The sequence below is a fragment of the Physeter macrocephalus genome, chromosome 2 (genome assembly GCF_002837175.3).
Source record: "Physeter macrocephalus isolate SW-GA chromosome 2, ASM283717v5, whole genome shotgun sequence".
Lineage (NCBI taxonomy): Eukaryota > Metazoa > Chordata > Mammalia > Artiodactyla > Physeteridae > Physeter > Physeter macrocephalus.
Window position 1 is genome coordinate 104,946,407 of NC_041215.1, and position 23,764 is coordinate 104,970,170.

Genomic DNA, 23,764 nt, shown 5'->3' on the forward strand with positions numbered 1-23,764 from the left:
AGGGAGGGAGACACAAGAGGGAAGAGATATGGGAACATATGTATATGTATAACTGATTCACTTTGTTGTAAAGGAGAAACTAACACACTATTGTAAAACAGTTATACTCCAATAAAGATGTTAAAAAAAAAAGATGTTAAAAATAACTTAAATATAAAAAGCAGTGAATGGTATAGTTGATACACCAAATCATGTTACTTCAGTAAAAAAGATAAGTTTGGTAGAGTACTGAAGCAAAAAGAAATAAGTTCATGTTAAAGTTTGGACACATTAATTATTCAAATTAAAAACAAAAACAAAAACAAAAAACCCCACCATGCTTGGCCCTTTGTGAAGCAGGTATGGAGGCCATGAAGTAGAGTCTGGCCTCAGAGCCACATTGTGAACAAAGATAAGGTTATAAGGTTATTGTTTGGTGGCTCATTCTTGAGAAGAATCCTTGGAGAAGTCAGTAACCTCTTCTTGGAGCAGACATGGAGACTTAAGGTTTTGAGGCTAATTAGTTCAGTGGCTTTGTGCTTGGTGTCCTCGGTGTTGTGTCACCTGTGTCAGAGACCTAGCAAAGCTAGACCTCTGCGAGGCCCTGCTTCGAGGTGCCCTGACACGGCACTGGACTTTTGCTCTTGTTTGGAGCCGAGAAGCGAAAGCCTCACATCACAGACACTTGGACTCTGGACCTTGACCTAGGGCTCTGGCTGGTTTTTAGGCTGCTGAATGAAAGCTGGTGTTTGCACATTTTAAGAGGACGTGTTTATTCCTCTCTTTTCTCTCTGCTCTTTCTGAAAAGCTTGAGGATTTTTCTATCCTTTTAGCCAGGCTAAGGCTTAGATTCTTCTAGCAGATAATGCACGTTTCCCTGGGAAATCCTGCGTAAGTAAACTTCCTCTTCTAACAGAGCAGCAGTAGTCCTGAAAGCCCGAAGTTGATCGTAGAGAGCTTTGCAGTGGTGTTGATTGGAGCTTGGCTGCTCCTTGGGGTTACCCAGCCTCCTTTCCTCATTTTCCCTTAATGGAATGGGCAACGACCCAAATCAGTAGCATTTTCCTGCACTGATAGATGTAAACAAATCTCAGCAAGGGGAATCGGAGCAGCCACCGTGGCCTCTGCTCCTGAGCTTTGAAGACACGTGGTTAGTGACACATGAGATGGTAGATGGAGGCTTTGTTCCCATGGACCGGCTGCTGCTGCCTGCCAGCTTGAGTGCCAAGGATGTGGAGTCTCCCCTCTTAACTCCTGTGGGATTAGCAGACTATTAACGATAGCTTCCCTGTGGGCAAAAGACCAGGAAGTCTGTGGTGGTATGCTTTTTTTTCTGGGCATTCTTATCTTCTGAGATTAAGCAGCCATTCAGTTGGAAACCTAGCATCACTAATGAAATTTCCCTTTAAATCAGTGCTACGTAGTAAACCCTTTTTTCACAGACAGCATAAAGCTAGGGTGTAAAGAATTATAGGTCCACGATCCCTTATTGGAGACCCTTGCATTTCAAAATTTTAAAGTTTTAAGAGTTTAGAAAGATGACATGGCCCATATACTATAATTTATAGAACATTCCAGTGGGGTCTAGGGCAGTACCCCATAATCAAATATGTGACTATTTCTACAGCAAAAGGAATGGATATTTACACTAAGTGGAATAAAGACTATAAATAGCTTCTCATCAGTTCAGGAAAGGTTTTGCCACAAAATGAGTCAGGGAAAAGAACCTAAGTTTTCCAGAGCTTTTGGGGTCTTGGAATTGTGGATAAGGAGTGGTGGGTATGTGGAAAAGCAGAGGACTTTTAGGCCACCTGCGGGACCACAGAAGCCTCTCTTGACATGTTTATTATTGATATTGTTTTCTCCTAAGAAAAGCTAGTCCAGGGCTTCCCTGCTGGCGCAGTGGTTGAGAGTCCGCCTGCTGATGCAGGGGACGAGTTCGTGCCCCGGTCCGGGAGGATCCCCCATGCCGCGGAGCGGCAGGGCCCGTGAGCCATGGCCTCTGAGCCTGCGCGTCCGGAGCCTGTGCTCCGCAACGGGAGAGGCCACAACAGTGAGAGGCCTGCGTACCGCAAAAAAAAAAAAAAAGAAAAGAAAAGCTAGTCCAGAAGGAATGACTAGTGATCATTTGTGCTTAAAAAAAAAAAAAGACATTTATAAAGTAGTTTATAATTTCGAGTGTATATGGATTGTCCAGTAACACCCCCGATTATTGGTGTCCCTGAACAAATGGAAAGTCAGATTTATACAAGCCCCACTGCCCCCAACCCCGCTTCCTCCCTCACTCTTTCTTCTGTCTTTATTCACCATCATCCTTCCACCTGGGGGCCTTTCCTTTGCCCTGTCTTTTTTGGAGCCGCAGCTGAATTACACCTTTCCCATAATCTTCTCTCCAGGTGTCTCAGACCCACACTAATCTCCTCTCCAGGTGTCTCAGACCACACTGATCTTCCCTACTCTGATCTCCTATCTTACCTAAAATCCTACTGTTCTATGTGACATGTCAGTCATTGTTTTGTGCACATTTATACACTTTGCTTCTCTAGCAAGATTATGGGCTCCTTGGAGAACAGGAACTACATTGTATACTTCATCTATGTCCCCTCATCACAGTGTTTCTGTAACACAGGAAGAGGAACTTTGTAAAACATGAGTTTTAGGATCAAGTGAGTTTAAGAAATAATTTGTTCCTCTTTAGGAGATTTGCAGTGCATGTTGGCCTTAAAGTTTCCGAGCAGTGTTCCCGTAATGAAACCTGGTTAAGTCATGTCAACCTTGCATTTCTCATTCACGTTTGACCTCAGAACTCCCCTTTCCACTAAGAATATCTTGCCCACTTGTGTTCCATTCATGTGCTTTATAGTAATTTGAGCTGGGCTTATTAATGGTACTCAGTAAGTGATCGTGAATAGACTGATGAAGCATCCCCTCTTTCTTATTTATTCTATACATTTATTTAATGAATCCCTTTTTTTAGATAGTGTCAAGATAAATGTGAGCTCATGTTTGGTCAAAACACATTCTAAATGAATGAGGTCATGACATTTAATTTAATTCTTTGGATTTCATCTCAGTAGTCCCCAAACGGGTGGGTAATGCTGATCCTAGCCCTGCACTAACAGCCCTGTACTAATTTCAAGGCCAGAAGAAATCCCTCATCATTTTAGGAAGTTAATAAAGGAACAGCTGAATTTTACAGAGATAGGGCTACCCATCTCTGTAAATGCAGTTGGTTGAAGCTTTATTTTCCAAACTCAACACCCACGTTTTTCTTCCCCTATTTGCAAGTAAGGACAAGGAAGTTACTGTTGATACATGGGACACAGAATCTGGCTGCTCTGAGTCCATTTTAGTTTAGACTGTAGAGACCTCCCTCTGGGTTCTAAGGAGGTATATTCCATGCAAGAGAGGCATCGCAGGCAGGCTCCATGATTTGTGGTGCAGTGGCTGCCTTTATATTCTTTAAAACTAATATATTTGAATAAGCACTCACAGTTTGCAAAGCATCTTGACAGAAATCTCAATGGGTCCTCTCAGCCACCTTGTGGAGGACACGGTATAGGCATTGGTATTGATCCATTCTATATATGAATAAACTGCAGATGTAATTTGTTCAAAGTCACACTGTCACAACCCCCTTGATCCTATAAATTAGACTGGGCTATATCTGTGTTCTTGCTGGCCCAAGAAAGAACAGCAGCTAGCATCAGTCCTCACCAACTGATAGAGGAAAGATGTGCTGTTATTGGGAAATGCCAGCTGTGATGACTTCAGGCTGTGTCCATTGAGTGACTGTTGCCACAGGGATATTTAAGGGATGCTCCATCTTGGTCTGAGGCCCATCCAGATTTGGTGTTCTGATTGGCCTTATACTTGGCCTTGGGGACCTGTATGGCTTTTGGGTTCACCTCCAGCTTTTAGCCCTTTTCCTTCTGTTCTGTTAGGTAAGGACTTCCTGCCCTAGACCTCAGATTCCCATCTCCTTCTTAGCTCCTCTGCTAGTGTAAGTTAGTTTTTTTTCAGGACCAGGCAAGGTTCAGACCAGTAAGTGGGTGGAAGAGCCAGGACTGAAACTCAGATCTTGTGATTCCAAGACTGTTCCTCTTTGACCCGTATCACGCAGCTGCCTGCTGACTGCCTTGTGACAGCCCAGCAGCCGCTCCAGCCAGAACCTGGGGGGAGCCCAGATAAAGAAAAGAGATTAAGGCACAGGACAGCTTGTGTTCTGTCCAGACCTCTGCATATCAGGATGGAAAGGGAGACTGTGGCTTTCTTTCAAGGACTTTGATAAGGGAGTAAATCTATCACTGAAAAGAGGCTTTTGAGGGGAGCAAGCCAGTCTGAGATAACAAGTAAACAAAAGAGCTTTGCGTCTGGTGTTTCTCTGTTTGCTTCTGTCCCCTAGAGGAGAGAATGCTCCATGACTGGAGAGTGTGACTGCTGAAAGGGAGAGTTTGGACTAAAGCAGTGGGGATGGCACTGGGGTCCTAGTCCAGGTTCTCTCACATGATACAGCACTTTGTTTCATCCCGAGCACAGAACTGAGTACTGAAGCCTTGCCTACACCCTCAGAAGCCATGCCTAGTAGGCGGTGCTGCTACGCCTTTTCTACCACTCTGAGATCCTATGTGGACAAGTGAGGTATTTAATAGGTTTTCAGCAACTGTCATTTCCTGATAATACTTAACTTATCACAGGGTTTTAAGGAGGTTGGCACCTTCTTCATATCTCTTCATTATGATGTGACATATATATATATATATGTATATATATATATACAAATTCATTTTTTTCACCCTTACCTACGGGCCAGGCAGAAGGAGAAAAGTAAGTAGCCTAACTACATTCTTAGGGAATGGTTATTATCATTCCCTTTTGTTGACTTACCTGGTGAATTATTTATCTGATAATGTGTACAAATCACTCCAAAATTTAGTAGCTTAAAACAACAATATTAATTTATTTATATCTCTCACAGTTTCTGTGGGTCTGGAATTTAGGAGTGGCTTAGCCAGGTTGTTCTGGCCCTGAGTCTCTTGGGAGGTTGTGGTCAGATGTCAGCTGGGGTCATCTGAAGGCTTGATTGGCTTTGGAGGGGCTTCTCGGGTACTCAGTCATGTGGCTGGTTGGTGCGAGGCCTAAGTTCTTCTCCATGGAGGCCTCTCCACGTGGCATTGGGGACCTGTATTGAGTGTTCTCACGACATCGCAACTGGCTTCCCCCAGAGTGAGTTGTTCCACAGTGACCTGGCTTTGGAAGTCACGTTGTATCTCTTCTGCCACATTCCATTCATTAGAAACGAGTTACCAAGTTGGTCCACATTCAAGGGGAGGGGAATTACACTCTATGTTTTTAAGGGAGGAGTGTCAAAGAATCATGGACTTATTTAAAACCGCCATATCTAGCAGGATGTGGGCCTCCTGAGTGGAATGTTCTACAAGACTCTATGTGGTTGTGTCCAGATACTGCTCATAGGCTGGGTGAATTAAATTAAGAGCATACAAGCCAGCTCTTATTTGTCCAGTGGCTACTTAGATTCCAGATTTTTGTTAACACAAGGCTGTGTTTCTTTTCCAACTTTTAATCTTTTTCCTGTTTCCTACTGAGAAGCCAGAAGAGAAATTGTGATAGCTTACTTTTACTTTTATAGTTTATTAGTGGTTGGTAAAGTTGGCAAGACAAGACAGTTGAAACTATTGGTTGAAGCTGTGAGTCCCTGAATTATTTGTCTATCCATACTTCATTTTGTTCCCATTTAGTGTCGAGAATTGAGAATTTGTAGTAAACTGTTATATGTACCTTCAGTTATTTATCTCCCCTTGACCCCTTTGTGTGATGCCTACCTGATATGAGATAGGACCCCTCTGTTCCTTGGTGGAAGTTATAGGTACTGTGATTACTACCATGTTGTTTGGTTTGGGGTGAATGCAGTCGTAGACTTCTGGAAGGTCATACCCCAGGGGAGGAAGAGAAGTGGGTACATAGTCATGAGACAGGGAAGCAAATCCAGAGAAGTGGCTAATAGTTTGGATGACAGCCTGAATTAGGAGATTTTTGTTTAGCCTCTGGGCTTAGGACAGAATTGTTTTTCTGCTCTGAATATGGACTAAGAACTGGAGGCATCCCTCAGACAAGGAATAGAAACTTAATGGGTAGCTCTAAAGGATGTGGACTTTTTGAATGAGGAAGAGAAAGATGTCTCTCTTTGCTATTAGAAAGATGAAACAATTCGGTACCTACTTCTCCAATGAAGGCAGACTGAGCAGATGGGAACAAAGTAGATGGGTAGGATTTCTAGGGTTCCAAGGCCATAGAAACTTCTAGAAGATGAACAAAAAGATTTTTTAAAAGAGAACAGGGAATATTTTTATTTAGCACCAGGAGCTTTATTTGTATTATCTCATTTAATCTTCACAGCATCCTCATAGGGTGGGTATCTCCACTTCCACTTAAAGCTAGGGAGACCCACTTCCTTAAAGCAATGCAGCCCATAGGTGTGGTGAGGTCAGTGTTAGAAGGCAGCCTTGTCTGCTTTTTCCACTGCCTTACACTGCTTCTCGAGGCAAAGTCAACCCAGGATTCCTGGAAACTAGGAGAAGAATCTCTGGGGGCCCTGTAGGGCAGGGGTCCCCAACCCTCCAACCACTGACTGGTACTGGTCCGGGGCCACACAGCAGGAGGTGAGTGACGGGTAAGCAAGCGAAGCTTCATCTGTATTTTCAGCTGCTCCCCATCGCGTGCATTACTGTCTGAGCTCTGCCTCCTGTCAGATCGGTGGTGGCATTAGACTTTCATAGGAGCACGAACTCTGCTGTGAACTCTGCATGCGAGGGATCTAGGTTGTGTGCTCCTTATGAGAATCTAATGCCTGATGATCTGAGGTGGAGCTCAGGCGGTGAAGCTAGCGCTGGGGAGCGGCTGCAAGTACAGATTATCATTAGCAGAGAGGTTTGACTGCACAGAGACCATAATAAATCAATTGCTTTGCAGACTCATATCAAAACCCTATCAGTGAGGGGCAAGTGACAGTTAAGCTGCATCTGGTGGCAGGCTTTAAGTAAGAATCCAACACTTACTTTAGTCCATGCGTGGCCCACCCATTACTTTATTTACCATTTCCGTCCACACCTCTTTCCTGCACTGCGCACTTGTCTCAGTCACAGTTTTGGTAAGCCAGCAAGCTAACCCTAGCCAAAATAGGTAAAAAACAAACAGTGCTGGAGAGCTTCTTTGAAAAGAGGGAAAGACCCAATGATGAGACAGCAGAAGACTCTAGACTGCCAACAAAAAGAAAGCTTCATTTTAAAGGAAATACCAAGAGTCCTACTTAAATTATGGGTTCATTGCAACAGGTGATTCACATTCTTCAGGGCTGCTTTGTATAATTTGTGGTGACCGGCTATCCAACAGAACCGTGAAACCTTCAAAACTGCTTCGCTACATGGAGACCAAGCACCCTGCATTAAAAGACAACAAGCCTTTGGGGACTTCCCTGGTGGTGCAGTGGTTAAGAACACGCCTGCCAATGCAGGGGACACAGGTTCGAGCCCTGGCCTGGGAAGATCCCACGTGCCGCGGAGCAACTAAGCCCACAGCTACTGAGCCTGCGCTCTAGAGCCCGCGAGCCACAACTACTGAGCCCGCGCGCCTAGAGCCCCTGCTCTGCAACAAGAGAAGCCCGCGCACTGAAATGAAGAGTAGCCGCCTCTCGCTGCAGCTAGAGAAAGCCCCTGTAGCAAGGAAGACCCAACGCAGCCAAAAATAAATAAATAAATAAATTTTTTTTAAAAAAACAAACCTTTGGAGTTTTTCAAAAGAAAAAAACGTGAACACGAAGAACAGAAACAATCATTGAAGGCTACCACTTCATCAAATGCGTCTGCATGGAGAGCATCATTCTTAGTGGCTAACTGCATTGCTAAAGCTAAGAAGTCCTTTACTATTGGTGAAGAGTTGATCCTGCCTGCTGCTAAGGACATGTGTCGTGAACTTTTAGGAGAGGCTGCAGTTCAAAAGGTGGCACGTGTTCCTCTTTCGGCTAGCACCGTAACTAGACGAATTGATGAAATTGCAGAGGATATTGAGGTACAGTTGTTAGAGAGGATTTATGAGTCACTGTGGCACGCAATCCAGGCTGACGAGTCTACTGATGTTGACAGCAAGGCGACAATGCTTGTTTTTGTGTGATATATTTTTCAGGAGGATGTGCATGAGGATGTGCTATGTGCACTTTTGTTGCCAACCAGCACCACAGCTGCAGAACTATTCAAGTCTTTGAATGATTACATATCAGGAAAACTGAATTGGTCATTTTGTGTTGGTATATGCACGGAAGGAGCGGCTGCCATGACTGGACGGCTTTCTGGTTTCACTACGGGTCAAAGAGGTTGCTTCTGAATGTGTGTCTACGCACTGTGTCATCCATAGCAAAATGCTGGCTACCCGAAAAATGGTACCTGAACTTAACAATGTTTTGCAGGACATGGTTCAAATTATCAACGCCATTAAAGTACATGCCCTTAACTCACATCTGTTCGTGTCCCTCTGTGAGGAGATGGACACAGAGCACACACGTCTTCTCTTATACACAGAAGTGAGATGGCTTTCTAAAGGTAGATCACTGGCCAGAGTTTTTGAGTTATGAGAGCCACTCCAGAGATTTCTTGTAGAAAAACAGTCACCACTGGCAGCACATTTCAGTGACACAGAATGGGTCGCAAAACTTGCTTACTTGTGTGACATATTCAACCTGCTCACTGAACTCAATCTGTCACTTCAGGGGAGAGCGACAACTGTGTTCAAGTCGGCAGATAAGTGGCTGCATTCAAAGCCAAACTGGAATTATGGGGGCGACGAGTGAACATTGGGATTTTTGACATGTTTCAAACATTAGCAGAGATTTTGAAAGAGACTGAGCCAGGGCCTTCTTTCTCCCAGCTGATGCATGATCACCTATCTCAGCTTTCAAAAGAGTTTGAGCATTACTTCCCAACCACAAAAGACCCCCAAACTGGGAAGGAATGGATCTGCAACCCATTTGTGAATAAGCTGGGTGAATCAACTTTGTCCGCGCTAGAAGACGATCAATTGCTTGAGATCGCAAATGATGCTGGCCTTAAAAGTATGTTTGAGACAACTTCAAATCTCCATACCTTCTGGATTAAAGTCAAGGCGGAATATCCTGAGATTGCCACAAAAGCACGGAAAAGCCTGCTTCCATTTCCAACATCCTATCTTTGTGAAGCAGGGTTTTCTGCAGTGACGGCAACCAAAATGAGATTACATAGTAGACTGGACATAAACAACACACTTTGGGTGTCACTGTCTCCCATCACCCCCAGGTGGGACCATCTAGTTGCAGGAAAACAAGCTCAGGTCTCCCACTGATCCTGCATTACGGTGAGTTGTAGAGTTATTTCATTATATATTACAATGTAATAATAATAAAAATAAAGTGCACAATAAATGTAAAGCGCTTGAATCGTCCCGAAACTTCACCCCACCCCACCCCCAGTCTGTGGAAAAACTGTCTTCCACGAAACCGTTCCCTGGTGCCAAAGAGGTTGGGGACCGCTGTTGTAGGGCATCTTGGCCAAGGGCCCCCCCTTGCTCAGTCAAAGGCTACACCGGGAAGTAGGTCGTGAGAGGAGCTGGGGAGTCTGGGAATGGTCCCAGCTTAGATCCAGGGGCCTCCGGATCAGCTCACAGCAGGTGGAGGTGAGGGAACTCATGACCTGGGTCACCCTTTCTGCGGCCATTGGATCTAGGTTTGGATCTGCATGCTGCAAATGCGCACCCATTCCTATGAACTTGTGAGTTATTGTAAGAAAGAGCCCTTTGAACAATCCCCAACTTTGTTTTGGTTGAAAGGAAAAAGTATTTTTCCTCTCTTGGTTCATTTAGACTAGAGGTGGGCTCAGTCTCTGCCCGTGGCCAGATGTGGTGGTGGCCTCAGGCAGGGGAAGTGGTATAACGGGACAGACCATAACTGGGAACCTGGGACATGAAAGTCACATATTTCATGTTTTAGGCTGATTCTGTCCCTCCTGCCCCGTTCTTAGGTCCTTTAAAGCCTCAAACTATGACACAAAAGCAGAAACAGACAAGTAATGGAGATTAGACCATGTTTAGGATTGCTACCCAGTATCTCTTCAGCTTTTCTTACTCCTGTGTTTTTGTTTTTTGTTTATTTTTGGCCGTGTTGGGTCTTCTTTTCTCTGCGCGGGCTTTCTCTAGTTGCGGCGAGCAGGGGCCACTCTTTGTTGTGGCGCGTGGGCTTCTCATTGCGGTGGTTTCTCTTGTTGCGGAGCACGGGCTCTAGGCACATGGGCTTCAGTAGTTGTGGCTCGCAGGCTCTAGAGCGCAGGCTCAGTAGTTGTGGCGCACGGGCTTAGTTGCTCCGCGGCATATGGGATCTTCCTGGACCAGGGCACGAACCCGTGTCCCCTGCACTGGTAGGTGGATTCTTAACCACTGCGCCACCAGGGAAGTCCCTCCTGTGTTGTTTTTCATGTTTGTTTGTTTTTTCCAGACATTCTTCAGGAAACCTTCACTTCCCTGGGCTATGAAGTCAAGCGTTTCTTACATCTCACTGTGGAAAATATAATGCACATTCTTGGCCAAGTTGCGCACATGCCCCAACACCAAGACTACGACAGCTTCGTGTGTATCCTGGTGAGCCGAGGGGGCTCCCAGAGCGTGTTTGGTGTGGATCAGACTCGCTCAGGGGTCCCTTTGGATCATATCAGAAGGATGTTCATGGCAGATGCATGCCCCTCTCTCTCAGGGAAGCCAAAGGTCTTTTTTATTCAGAACTATGTGACGTCAGAGGGCCAGCTAGAGGACAGCAGCTTCCTGCAGGTGGATAGGCCATCAGTGAAAAGTGCAGAATCCAAGGCCAGGCAGCCCGGGGCCTGCATGATTCACCGAGAAGCTGACTTCTTCTGGAGCCTGTGCAAAGCGGACGTGTCCCTGCTGGAGCGGTCCTCCCCTTTGCCGTCACTGTACCTGAAGTGCCTCTCCCAGAAACTGGGGAAAGAAAGGTGAGCCACCCAAGCTGTGGCGGATCCTGGCCCCAGTTGTTTATTTTCTGCTACCAGGATGGAAGTGCCACTGTGCCATATTTGATGCCCTTTTCTTCAGGGGGAGGGATTTTTCATTCCTTGTTGGGGTTGCCTTAGGAGTATGATGTAGACTCTGCACAGTTTATGAATGCTTTGTACTTCAGAAGGTCATATAGTAGTCAGCTTGTGGTTTGGATATTTTTCTTCAAAATTAAGAAATGTTTGGTTTTTTTTTTCTTATTACAAAAGCAATACATACTCCTTACTGAACATAAACCATGAGATACAGATGCTGAAAGCAGAACATAACAAGCAGTTATAATCCTACTTATTAGAACTAATCTGTTAATCAAATCTTGGTGTGTTGCCTTCCAGATCTTTTTTGGATACCAATAAAATCATATATAAAGATGTTTTTTAAACCAAAATGAAATCATAATCTACTGTTACTTTATAACCTGCTTTTAGTTTGTGCAACAGTATATTTTTACATGTCAGGAATCACATTTTTATGGCATCATTTTATTTTATTTATTTGTTAAAAAATTTAATTAATTATTTATTTATTTTCGGCTGAGTTGGGTCTTCGTTGCCGCATGCAGGCTTTTTCTCTAGTTGCAGCGAGCAGGGGCTCCTCATCGTGCAGGTTTCTCCTGTTGTGGAGTACTGGCTCTAGGCACGCGGGCTTCAGTAGTTGTGGCACGTGGGCTCAGTAGTTGTGGCTCGCGGGCTCTAGAGCGCAGGCACAGTAGTTGTGGTGCATGGGCTTTGTTGCTCCACGGCATGTGGGATCTTCCCGGACCGGGGCTCGAACCCATGTGCCCTGCATTGGCAGGCAGATTCTTAACCACTGCGCCACCAGGGAAGTCCCTATAGTATCATTTTAATGTCTGCAGAGCAGTCCCTAATATGGCTATAGCATAATTTACTTGGCCAGTCTTTAGTTGTTGGGCAATGTTTACTTTCACAAAAAAGAAAGTGTTCAACATCTTCGAGGCTCAGTATTTGTGCTTATTCTTAATTGCTTCCTTGAAGGGAAAATTCCCAGAAGTGGAATTACTGTGTTGAATGACAAGCATTTTTTTTTTTTTTTTTGGCGGTACCGCGGGCCTCTCACCGTTGTGGCCCCTCCCCCTGCGGAGCACAGGCTCTGGACGCGCAGGCCCAGCGGCCATGGCTCACGGGCCCAGCCGCTCCACGGCATGTGGGACCCTCCCAGACCGGGGCACGAACCCTCGTCCCCTGCATCGGCAGGCGGACTCTCAACCACCGCGCCACCAGGGAAGCCCAATGACAAGCATTTTTAAAGCCTCTGATGCATCTCGTCAGATTGTCCTCTAGGACAGTTAGACCAGCTTTTTGTTTTTTGACCACGCCACGCGGCTTGCAGGACTTTAGTTCCCGGACCAAGGATTGAGCCCAGGCCTCTGGGAGTGAGAGCGCCGAGTCCTAACCACTGGACCCCAGGGAATTCCCATAGATCAGCTTTTGTGAGAGAGTTTGCATCCCTGAATTCTCACTGATACCGTGTGCTCGTTTATTTCCCCAAGTCTTGAGGTTGATAGGTGAAAAATGGTACCTGGCTATACAGGTCTGCAAGTCTTTGTAACGTAGACATTTTTGATGTTTATTGGCAAGGATACTTTTCTAAGGGAAACGTTGGTGACCTGGTGTCCATTTAGGTTGAGGGAAGCCTCACTGTACCTCAAATGTAAGATTAGCAGTCCCTTTTCTGTTGCCCCCCTAATCGCAATTTAGAATTTCTCTGAGTCACCTGTGAAAGGCATCTGTTGTAGCTTGGGGGACCCCAGGAATAAATCTCAGGGCCTGGGACCCCTAGCCTCCTCAGGGATGGCACAGCTGTAAGGGAGGGCTAGAGCAGGGGCAACTCAACCTTCCAAGGTACACACACCATGGGCCAACGGTATTATTGGCCTTTTACATCCATCCTGCATTTGCATAGATGATCCAGATGGGTTATCATCTGGCTGGTATGTACCCAGACTAAAACTCAGTTGCCCCTGTGTGTGGCGACTGTGGTCATTGGGTCAGAGTGCTGCAAACCTGTTTGGATCACTTGCTAAGCAGCTTGTAGAATATTTAGAAAGGAACAATTTTAAAGCACTTTCATATCTGTTAGCTGATTTCACCCTAATGCTAATCTGTCTCCTCATTGATATTTGCTTGGGATTAATTTTTGCCTTTCTCATTCCCTCCAGAAAACACTCACTCCTGGAACTCCACATTGAACTCAACAGCAAGGTATATGATTGGAACAGCAGAGTGTCTGCTAAGGAGAGGTACTGTGTCTGGCTGCAGCACACTCTGAGAAAGAAACTCATCCTCTCTTGCAAATGAAAAGCCAAAGGCCCTTCTTAGCTTTGCAGTCTCCGTCGCTAGCCAGAAAGACAAACATTTATTTCTCACAGTTCTAGAGACTGGGAAGTCCAAGATCAAGGTGCTTATAGATCAGGTGTCTGGTGAGAACCCACCTCCAGGTTGGCAGATGACCCTCTTGTTGTATCTTCACATGGCAAAGAGAACAGAGAGAAAGCAGGCTGTCTTGTGTCTCTTCTTATAAGGGCACTGATCTTATTCATAAGGGCTGCCCTGTCATGAACTAATCACCTCCCAAAGACCCCACCATCGAATACTATCATACTGGGGGACAGGATTTCAACCTATGAATCTGGGGGTGGACACAAACATTCAATTTAAAACGGTGGCTTTCTGATCTGAGGTTGCTTCTCTGTCTAGGACTCACATGGCATTCTACAGTAATCAGTATACCTTTCCTCCTTGGATTTGAAAGCATGACCTAAAAGAATATTATTGTTTAAAATATCATTTAAAGGGACTTCCCTGGTGGGCCAGTGTTAAGACTCCGTGCTTCCACTGCAGGGGGAATGAATTCAATCCCTGATTGGGGAACTCAGATCCCACATGCTGAGGCATGGCCAAAAATAATCACTTGAAGTTAAAAAAAATTTTTTATATTTTTAAGTTGGTTTTAAGTGGTATGCATCTGTGTGGGTATGTTTATATGTGTTTTGACATGATCACTCAACAAAGGATGAAAAGTATGAAAGGAACAGTTTTCAGACACTTCATGCACTTATTTCTACTTTAAAGGTAATTTTCTATCCTTGTATTAATGAATGTGGGACTCCTGAGGGTGTCTTTGAATTTCACATTGCTGGGGGCACCCAGCAGGAACAATGTATATGCTTGGACTCATGAACCAGAACCCTGTGTTAATTATTACAGAGGGAAACTGTTTGTGAAGGATCTTAATGACCTGGCAGCTTTTGCATCCTTCTCTGTCCCATCCTGACCGGGTGACAAGCTTTTTCCATATTCTGTTTCCTATCATGGATGGGAATTGCATCTTTTATTTTACCTTGGGAAGGGGATCACCAGCCCTCGTGAAAAATGTTATGTATCTTCTTTGACTCACAAAAAAATGAAAACATAAAACAGAAGCATAGTATTTATTTATATTACTTTTTAGTTTTATATATTTTTATATATTATTAAGATAACTTATATTTGCATTAAATATAAAAATAAGAGGGACCTTGAAGTCATTATGCTAAGTGAAATAAAAGACAAATACCAAGCATTATATGCTCTCATTTATATGTGGAATCTACAAAACAATAACATAAACAAAACAAGCCAAACTCATAGAAAAAGAGATCAGGCAGTGGTTACCAGAGGTGGGGGAAGGGAGTAATTGGAGGAAGGAGGTCAAAAGGCACAAACTTCCAAAAACAAGAAAAAAAAAAGACTGCTCTAAGCACGGGTAAGCACCTGCAGTGCATTGTCCAATGTTAGGCTGAAAGAGCAGATTCTTCATGTAGGCCCTGATTTCTCCCACACCTAAGCTATGTTTCACAAAAACTGAACATGATGAATATGGGATTTTTAGTTAGAGAGGGTTTAGTAGCAGCTACAGTCTGTAATCCCATGAGCTATAACCTGTGAGATTGATAGAGAATATGGTAGAGGTAAACCAGAGATGGAAGAAAGGCTTTAGAAATGGAATGAGAGAACAAAAGACCGTCAGCTATGTGATATACAATAATAAGACCTACAAGACGGGTGTGATGGATGGGATGCAAGCAGGTTTAGTGTATAAGTGTGATTGACAGTGAAGAATTAAAGTTTAGGATATGGCATATTGTGACATTAGGTTTTCAATAAATAATATAATGACACCTGACAGCTGTAATCTCTTGAAAATTCACATCAGTGATGTTCATTCCAATAATTAAAAATAAATTAAAAATTTACAAAAAGAAAAGGGGACAAACTTCCAGTTGTAAGATAAATAAGTACTAGGGGTATAATGTACAACATGATGACTAGAGGTAATGCTGCCGTGTGACACATAGGGAATTTGTTAAGAGAGTAAGTCCTAAGGTTTCTCATTACAAGGAGAAAAATTTTTTTCCTTTTTTCTTTTCTTTTTAGTGTATACATATGAGACAGTGAATGTTAGCTGACCCTATTGTGGTAATCATTTCACAATATATATAATCATCACCTTGTGTACCTTAAACTCATACAGTGATGTATGTCAATTATTTCTCAGTAAAATGGGGAAAAAAGATTTGAAAAATGCAATCATATCATTCAAAATGTTTTAGATGCAAGTAACAGAAGACCTAACTTAAAACAAAAAGTTTTTTAAAAATTTGTTTACTCTTATTAAGCAACAGGGTCAGAGGTAGGGGGGTAGTTGCTGGCTTGGTTAATTCATTGGCTCAACAATGTCCTCAAGGGTGTGATGCTTTCCACCTTTCCTCTCTGTAGTCTCAGGGTTTGGGCTTTTATTTTCAAATTTGTCATCTAAAGGTCACAAGAGGGCCACAGGTCCAAGTATCATACCCAAACACACAAGAGAAAACATCTCTTCCTTGTGTGCCTTCTTAAGATCAAAGGAAAAATTTCCCAGAAGCTCTTCTCCCCAAGAGTTCCCTTCCCTCACTTCTCATTGGCTAGAATCACATGATATGTTCTTCCTTAAACCAACCATTGGCAGAGGGAATGGGATTACCATGGTTGCTTTATACCAGCCCAGACTCAGTCCCCTGGGACTGGGGTTCAGTGGCTTCAGCTCCCTTGGGCACATGGTCTCCAAAAGCTGGGGTTCTTTTAGGGAAAAATGGGGCATGGAGCTTCCCTGGGGAGTAGTTAACCTTAATGTATGCCAAAAAGAATGAGAACATCCATTTTATGGTTGAAGAAACTGAGGCACACAGCTTTTAAGTGAGCTGTTCCCAAATCTCAGAGAAAATCATTGGTAGTGCCAGGTCTAGAATGTTAACAACAAGCCTTACGATCTGGTGTCCTTCAGAAATTAGAACAAACTTTGGAAGATGTGTAGCATGCATTCCAGGGAAGGCATCATACTCCTCTCTCAGCTGTTTGTGAGAGTCATTACCCTACCTTTCCAGCCCCACCCTTTTCCCGCAGAGAGGCAGCATGGCCACATAGCTTTCCGTATCCCATCTGATGGACACGGTGAAAATACAGAGACTGTGAAATCACCATCTTTTCTTTCCTTCCCTTTTAAAAAGCAATTATTTATTGGGACTTCCCTGGCGGTCCAGTAGTTAAGACTCCACGTTTCCACCACAGGGTGTTCAGGTTCAATCTCTGGTCCCTACCAGGAGATTGAACCTGAACAGGAGAACTAAGATCCCACATGCGGCCAAAAAAAAAAACCACCGAAAACAAAACAAACACACAAAAACAAAAAATATATATTTATTAAATTATATTTTGCTGTCTGTTTACTTTGGTCACTTTTCTGTCATTAGATGACGTTATTTTTATTAATACCATTCATCAGTCAACCCGCAGGTGCCAAGGAAAAAGGGTGCTAAGGTGTGTGTGTTTTGCTCACTGGTAAGAGGTGTGGGGTGGAGTAAAGAGGGTCTTTGATTCCAGGAAGGCCAACAAGATGGGAGGAATAAAGCCTTGCCTTCCCTTGCCTACTTCGCAGAATTGTTCTGAGGATGAAATGAGAGAGCCTTTATGATCATACCCAATGAGAGAGTTTTTATGACTGCATTGGTGATGCCGTGCGAACATAGCTGTTATTATTATAGCATACTGTGGAGGAGTTATTTTGACAAAGTTGAATCAAACCTTGAAAATTGGTAGGATTTTGGCAGGTTGAGGTGGAGAAGAGAATACATTGCAGGAGAAGAAACAAAGCAAATAGAAGGTCAGATAAGGGAAATGTAAGGCATGCTTTAAAAACCGTGAGTGTAACTTTTAGCTGGAGCAGAGAGAATGTGAGCGATGGTGAGCGATAAGCCAGGAGGTGCCTGTGGTTTGGCATGTGAAGAGCTGTAAAGACCCTCATCTCTGTCTTTTAGTCAGCTCTCATGTAAGTTATTTTGTGAGTTATTTTTCTCACTTTAATAGTGGAGTCTACAACTACTTCTCTGACACTTTTGTGTATATGAGCAATTTGATTACTAAATACCTTATTCTTTTTCATTGAGTATAGTTTTTAAATGAAATATTTAAGGCACGCTAAAGGAGAATTATATTAGGTAACGATATAATGAATACATACCCACAACCCAGCTTAAATGAAATGTTCTAAAATTTATATGAAGACTCTGAAGATACTGCTTTAAGTAATAGCCCTAAATATAAAAGAGATAAATGTATTAAAATATTTAAAACTTTATAATAGCCCCCAACTGAAAATTCATCAAGTGTTTAGTAACAGGAGCATGGTTATGATAAAACGTCCACTGGTTGGAATTTTATGTAACTGCTAAACTTATATATACAAATAATAAAGGCTTACATAAGCTGTTCTTAGCTCATTACATGAATTATCTTATTTAATCCTCAAAACATTTCTTTGAGGTAGGTATTATTGTCCTCATTATTATTTCTTCCCATTTTATAGATGAGGAAATTGAGCAAAGGGATGCTAAGTAGCTTGTCCTTGGTCACCCCAGCCTAGGACATAAACTCAAGCCATAAACAGAGCCTTTATTTTTATAGCTAAGTACATTTAAAGCAAAACAGGACTTCCCCGCAGGTCCATTGGTTAAGGCTGTGCGCTTACAATACAGGGGACATGGGTTCGATCCCTGATTGGGGAAGATCCCACATGCCGTGTGGTGTGGCCAAAAAAAAAAAAAAAAGCAAAAACTAACAAAAAATATGTCTCACAGGAAAACAAAAGGCCGGAAAGAAATATTCCAAAAGTGGTGTATGGATGACAGAACTATGGCTGGTATCTTTTCTTTCTGTTTTCCAAATCCTCTTTTCTATCTCTGTATATTTAAGCATACTGGTTTCTAAAGTAAAGTCTAGGTAATTCCTCCAAATAAAAAAAAACATTTATTTATTTATTTGGCTGTGCCACGTCTTAGTTGCGGCATGAGGGATTTTTAGCTGTGGCATGCATGCAGGATCTAGTTCCCTGACCAGGGATCAAACCCAGGTCCCCTGCATTGGGAATGCGGAGTCTTAACCACGGGATCACCAGGGAAGTCCCTCTATCAACTTTTGACTAGCTGGTTCTTTGGTGCTAAAGAGACTACTCTTTCCTATAGTTCTGCCTTTACTTCTCTGTCTCATCTCCAGCCCTTCTTTCCAGTAGCAGGACCCCTGGTCTCAGGGCTGCTTTTCTGGGCCACTGGTTAGGAGGACTGTCTCGTCAACCCCAGTTCCATTCCAGTCCCCAATGCCTTCCATCCTCTTCCATGAATAGGCCGTGGTAGGGGTCACTTGACAACTTTTTCTGTCTGCAGTGTTTGAAATGGGAATCTCTTCTCCCATATTCTAGGAGCAAGTTTTCAGGATTAAGCATGTTACTTATGCCACCAAGAGGTCACAATTTGAGATCAGCCTTGTCAATCTGTCTGAGTGGCAGACCCTGCTCACTGTCCCAAATATCCATTCTTTTTCCCTAGTAATAGAAGTCTTAATTTGAAACTGGGCACAAAGCCTCACAGAATACAGTCTAGTTGTCCAAGCCTCAACTTGTAGCAAGATGTGGTCATGTGTCTAGTCCTGGAAAATAATATGTAAGCAGTGGTATTGTTTGGCAGTTGCTGAGAATTTTTCTTAAAAGGCAGCTGTTTTTTGCCCTTCGCCCCTTTGTCCCTTTCTCTGTCTTAGTGACTAGACTGCATATGTGATGGCTGGAGCTCTAGCTGCCATCTTGAATTGTGAGGATAAGAGCCACACTGTAGGGATGACCAAGTGGTGAACAGGAAGGAGCCTTGTTGGGTGAAGACATTAAGGAGCAGAGTCACCATACCAACCCTAGATTACCTACATCTGGACATTTATGTGAGAGAAAAAAATGTGGGGTTTATATTTCTTTTAACCTAACCTAGTCTGACTGGTACATTGTTATTTGATTAAAATGTTTTTTTATGATGCATGTTATAAGTTTAAAATAAATATTTGCCTAGGCAATCATTTTAATTTTTAAATTATTGTTTAAAAATGTATGTATGGTGCTCGCTTCGGCAGCACATATGCTAAAATTGGAACGATACAGAGAAGATTAGCATGGCCCCTGCGCAAGGATGACACGCAAATTCGTGAAGCGTTCCATATTTAAAAAAAAAAAATGTATGTATGTATTGTTAAAAAATGTAATGTTAACACCTGAGCTGACCTAAGTTTTTAGTATGTATGATGCTCTCATTTATTTCCTTTTACATTTTTGTGGTTTCTGTTGGAGAGATGGAGATGCTTTATTAAGACATTAATAGGATTTGGACACTGTCCTCATAAGAGATGTAATCCACAAGGAAAAGTTCTGCCTGAATCATCAGTATAGACCAGCTTTTGGACCTGGTTTACAGTGAATCAGAGTTTGAAAGATACATACACAAAACTGAATATAAAGAAGAAACAGTAGGACTTCCCTGGTGGTGCAGTGGTTAAGAATCCGCCTGCCAATGCAGGGGACACCGGTTCGAGCCCTGGTCTGGGAAGATCCCACATGCTGCGGAGCAACTGAGCCTGTGCACCACAACTACTGAGCCTGCACTCTAGAGCTTGCGAGCCACAACTACTGAGCCTGCATGCCACAACTACTGAAGCCCGTGCACCTAGAGTCCGTACTCTACAACAGGAGAAGCCACTGCAATGAGAAGCCCACGCACTGCAACTAGAGAAAGCCCACGCACAGCAATGAAGACCCAACACAGCCAAAAATAAATAAATAAATATTTTTTAAACAACAACAACAACAAAAAAAGAAGAAACAGACTCTGCACATATGTTTAGGATCGCCACAGATGATGACTCCAAAGGACTCACTGCTTGTAAATCCATAATTTCTTGTTTCCCAGACAGACCCTTCCTTGGCTACAGTAGCACCAGAGATGGAAATGTAGGACTCAGTCAAGGCCATTAAACGTAATGACTGATTTTTCAAGAACCTGCCCTCTCTATTCCAAGAAACACTTCCTCTGCTTCTTCTTCTTGTGCCATACCAAAGCTGCAAGACCCATGGGTCCAGGCTTTTCCACTTTGGTTCTATCACACGCTTAATAAGCAAACATTCAAGAAATACAAATTCTTTTCAATAAATCCCTCTGCAATATCGGCTGGTATACACTAAGTATCACAGATTAATCCAACTCCCCACAAGGGACCCCCCACAAGGGTCACCTAAAAGGTAGATTACAGGTGAACAAGTACTCGTATATACATGCTCATAGCCGTAGGCACAGCAGACAAAAAGTGGAAACAACTCAAATGTCCATCAGATGAATGGATAAACCAAATGTGGTATATCCGTACAATGGAAAGTTATTTATCTATAAGAAGGAATTAAGTACTGATATAGGCTACAATGCAGATGAACCTCGAAAACGCTATGCTAAGTGAAAGAAGTCAGACACAAAAGGTCACATATTGTATGACGGTATTTATATGAAATATCCAGAATAGGTAAATCCATAGAGACAAAGAGCAGATCGGTGGTTGCCAGGGACTGGGATGAGAGGGGATTGGGGAGAGACTGCTTAAGGGGACAAGGTCTCCTTTGAGGTTCTTGAAATGTTTTGGAACTAGATAGAGGTAATGGTTGCACAACATTGTAAATGTACTAAAGGCCACTGAATTGTACACTTTAAAATAGTACATTTTATGTGGATTTCACCTCAGTTTTTAAAAAAAGGGAAAAAAGAGAAGATTAAGATCATTTATTAATTGTTCCACAAACATTTCTCCCCAACCTTTTTTCTTTTTAATAAACATTATTTTTAAGAGTAACTTTAGGTTTGCAGAAAATTTGTGCAAAAAGTACAGAGTTTCCATATAGTTCCCCCTGCCCCACAATTCTCCTATTAACACCTTGCATTATTGTGGTACATTTTTACAATTGATGAACAATATTGATACATTAGTATTAAACGAAAGTCTACTAGGGTTTACATTAGGGCTCATTCCGTGTTGTATAGTTCCTGGTTTTGACAACTGCATAATGTCATGTATGCACCATAACTGTATCATGCAGAATAGTTTCACTGCCCTAAAAATGCTTTGTGCTCATATTCATCCTTCTCTCTCCCTAAACCCCTGGCAACTGCAGATCTTTTTATTTTCTCTATAGTTTTGCCTTTTTCGGAATGCCATACAGTATATAGCCTTTTCAGACTGACTTAGTGATATGTGTTTAACATTCCTCCATGTCGGGTTTCCCTGGTGGCACAGTGGTTAAGAATCCGCCTGCCAATGTAGGGGACACAGGTTCGAGCCCTGGTCCGGGAAGATCTCACATGCCATGGAGCAACTAAGCCCGTGAGCCACAACTACTGAAGCCCATGCGCCTAGAGCCTGTGCTCTGCAGCAAGAGAAGCCACCGCAACAAAGAGTAGCCCCTGCTCACTGCAACTAGAGGAGGTCTGTGTGCAGCAATGAAGACCCAATACAGCCAAAAATAAATAAATAAAATAAATTAATTTAAAAAAATTCCTCCATGTCTTTTCATAGCTTGATAACTCACTTCTTTTTATTGCTGAATAATACTTCATTATATAGACATACCAGAAATTGTTCATTCACCTACTGAAGGACGTCTTGGTGGTTTCCAAGTTTTGGCATTAAGAATAAAGCTGTTATAAACACATTTGTGTGCTGATTTTTGTGTAGATGTAAGTGTTCAACTCATTTGAGTGAATACCTAGGAGAGCAATTTCTATATTGTATGGTAAGCCTATGTTTAACTTTGGAAAAAACTGAAAGACTCTATTCCTGAGCGCTGTACCATTTTGTAGAGTTCCTTTGCTCCACATCCTTGCCAACATTTGGTGGTGTTAGTGGTTTATATTTCAGCTATTTTAGTAGCTATGTAGTGATATCATATATTTTTAAAATTGAAGTATAGTTGATTTACAATGTTGTGTTCATATTGTTGTTTTAATTTGCAATTATTTAATGACATGATGATGAGCAACTTTTATATCCTTATTTGCCATCCATATGTCTTCTTCCAACCAGGGATTAAACCCAGGCCCTTGGCAGTGAAAGCACGGAGTCCTAACCACTGGACCACCAGGGAATTCCCCGTATATCTTCTTTGTTGAGATATATGTTCAAATCTGTTGCTCATTTTTAAATCAAGTCATCTTCTTACTGTTGCGTTTTAAGAGTTCTTTGTATCTTTTGGATACAGGTCTTTTATCAGATGTATGTTTTACAAATATTTTCTCCCAGTCTGTGGCTTGTCTTCATTTTTTAATAGTGTCTTTCACAGAAAGAAGTTTTAAATTTTATTGAAGTCCAGCTTACCAAATATTCTTTCATTGATTGTGCTTTTGCTGTTGTATATAAGAAATCACCAAACCTAAGGTCACCTCGGTTTTCTCCTATGTTACCTTCTAGAAGTTGTAGAGTTCTGCATTCTACATTTAAGTCTATGATCCAATTTGAGTTAATTTTTGTGAAAGGTGTAAGATCTGTATCTATATTAATTTTTTTTCATGTCCAGTTTTTCCAGTACCATTTGTTGAAAACACTTTTCTCCATTGAGTTACCTTTGTTCCTTTGTCAAAGATTGGTTCATTATATTTGTATGGGTCTGTTTCTGGGCTGATTATTGTGTTCCATTGACCTATTTGTCTATTGTTTCACTAATATGACTACTGTAGCTCTATATTAAGTCTTGATGTGCCCAATGTTGGTGGAAAGTCAGGGATTTTTGTTTTTAACTTTGTATTTTATATTGGAGTGTAGCCGATTAACAATGCTGTGATAGTTTCAGCTGCACAGCAAAGCGACTTAGCCATGTGGAAAGTCAGTGATTTTGAATAAACACATCTGTATTCTTTGTTTCATTTTATACAGAGCACATATTATTGTAACTTTAAAATATAAAATAAAAATTACTTATTGTTAAAAATGTTCATTCTCTTTTAATATATATAAACACAATATATTCATTTTAAACATAAATGGCATAATATTTTAACACTGTTCTCTGTCTTTTCATTTATGTGGTCATGCCTATACCTATATGTCTCTGTATGATAGCTAAGTCATTCCCAGTTTTTCACTATTTGAATGATGATACAAGAAACATCTTTTCTTCCTTATTTGGTAAGGACTTCCTGCCCCAGACCTCCGATTCTTAGTCCCTCACCTCAGATTCTTAGCCCTCTGTTGGCATAGGTCAGTCCTCTTCCAAGACTGAGCATTATTTCAAGTCTCTTGTA

At 42.3% G+C, this 23,764-nt stretch overlaps 1 protein-coding gene and 1 non-coding gene across 9 annotated transcripts in view; both read left to right on the forward strand.

Annotated features, from left to right (window-relative positions):
• The window catches only part of CFLAR (CASP8 and FADD like apoptosis regulator), a 50,540-nt gene extending 32,311 nt beyond the window's left edge, over positions 1–18,229 (forward strand). For 7 of the 8 annotated variants that reach the window (XM_055089389.1, XM_024124471.3, XM_007108135.4 and 4 more), the window contains 2 exons: positions 10,511–11,021; positions 13,262–18,229. In XM_055089389.1, coding sequence (XP_054945364.1) covers positions 10,511–11,021; positions 13,262–13,400 — 650 coding nt within the window. In that variant the 3' untranslated portion in view covers positions 13,401–18,229. Of the gene's footprint in view, positions 1–4,518; positions 4,635–10,510; positions 11,022–13,261 lie in introns of those variants that run through there. The other variant, XM_055089400.1, reaches the window with a different exon arrangement.
• Positions 18,230–19,549: 1,320 nt separating this feature from the next.
• LOC112065166 (U6 spliceosomal RNA) lies at positions 19,550–19,656 on the forward strand. The gene has a single exon (XR_002891886.1). It is a non-coding gene; the product is annotated as a U6 spliceosomal RNA (small nuclear RNA).
• Positions 19,657–23,764: the final 4,108 nt, after the last annotated feature.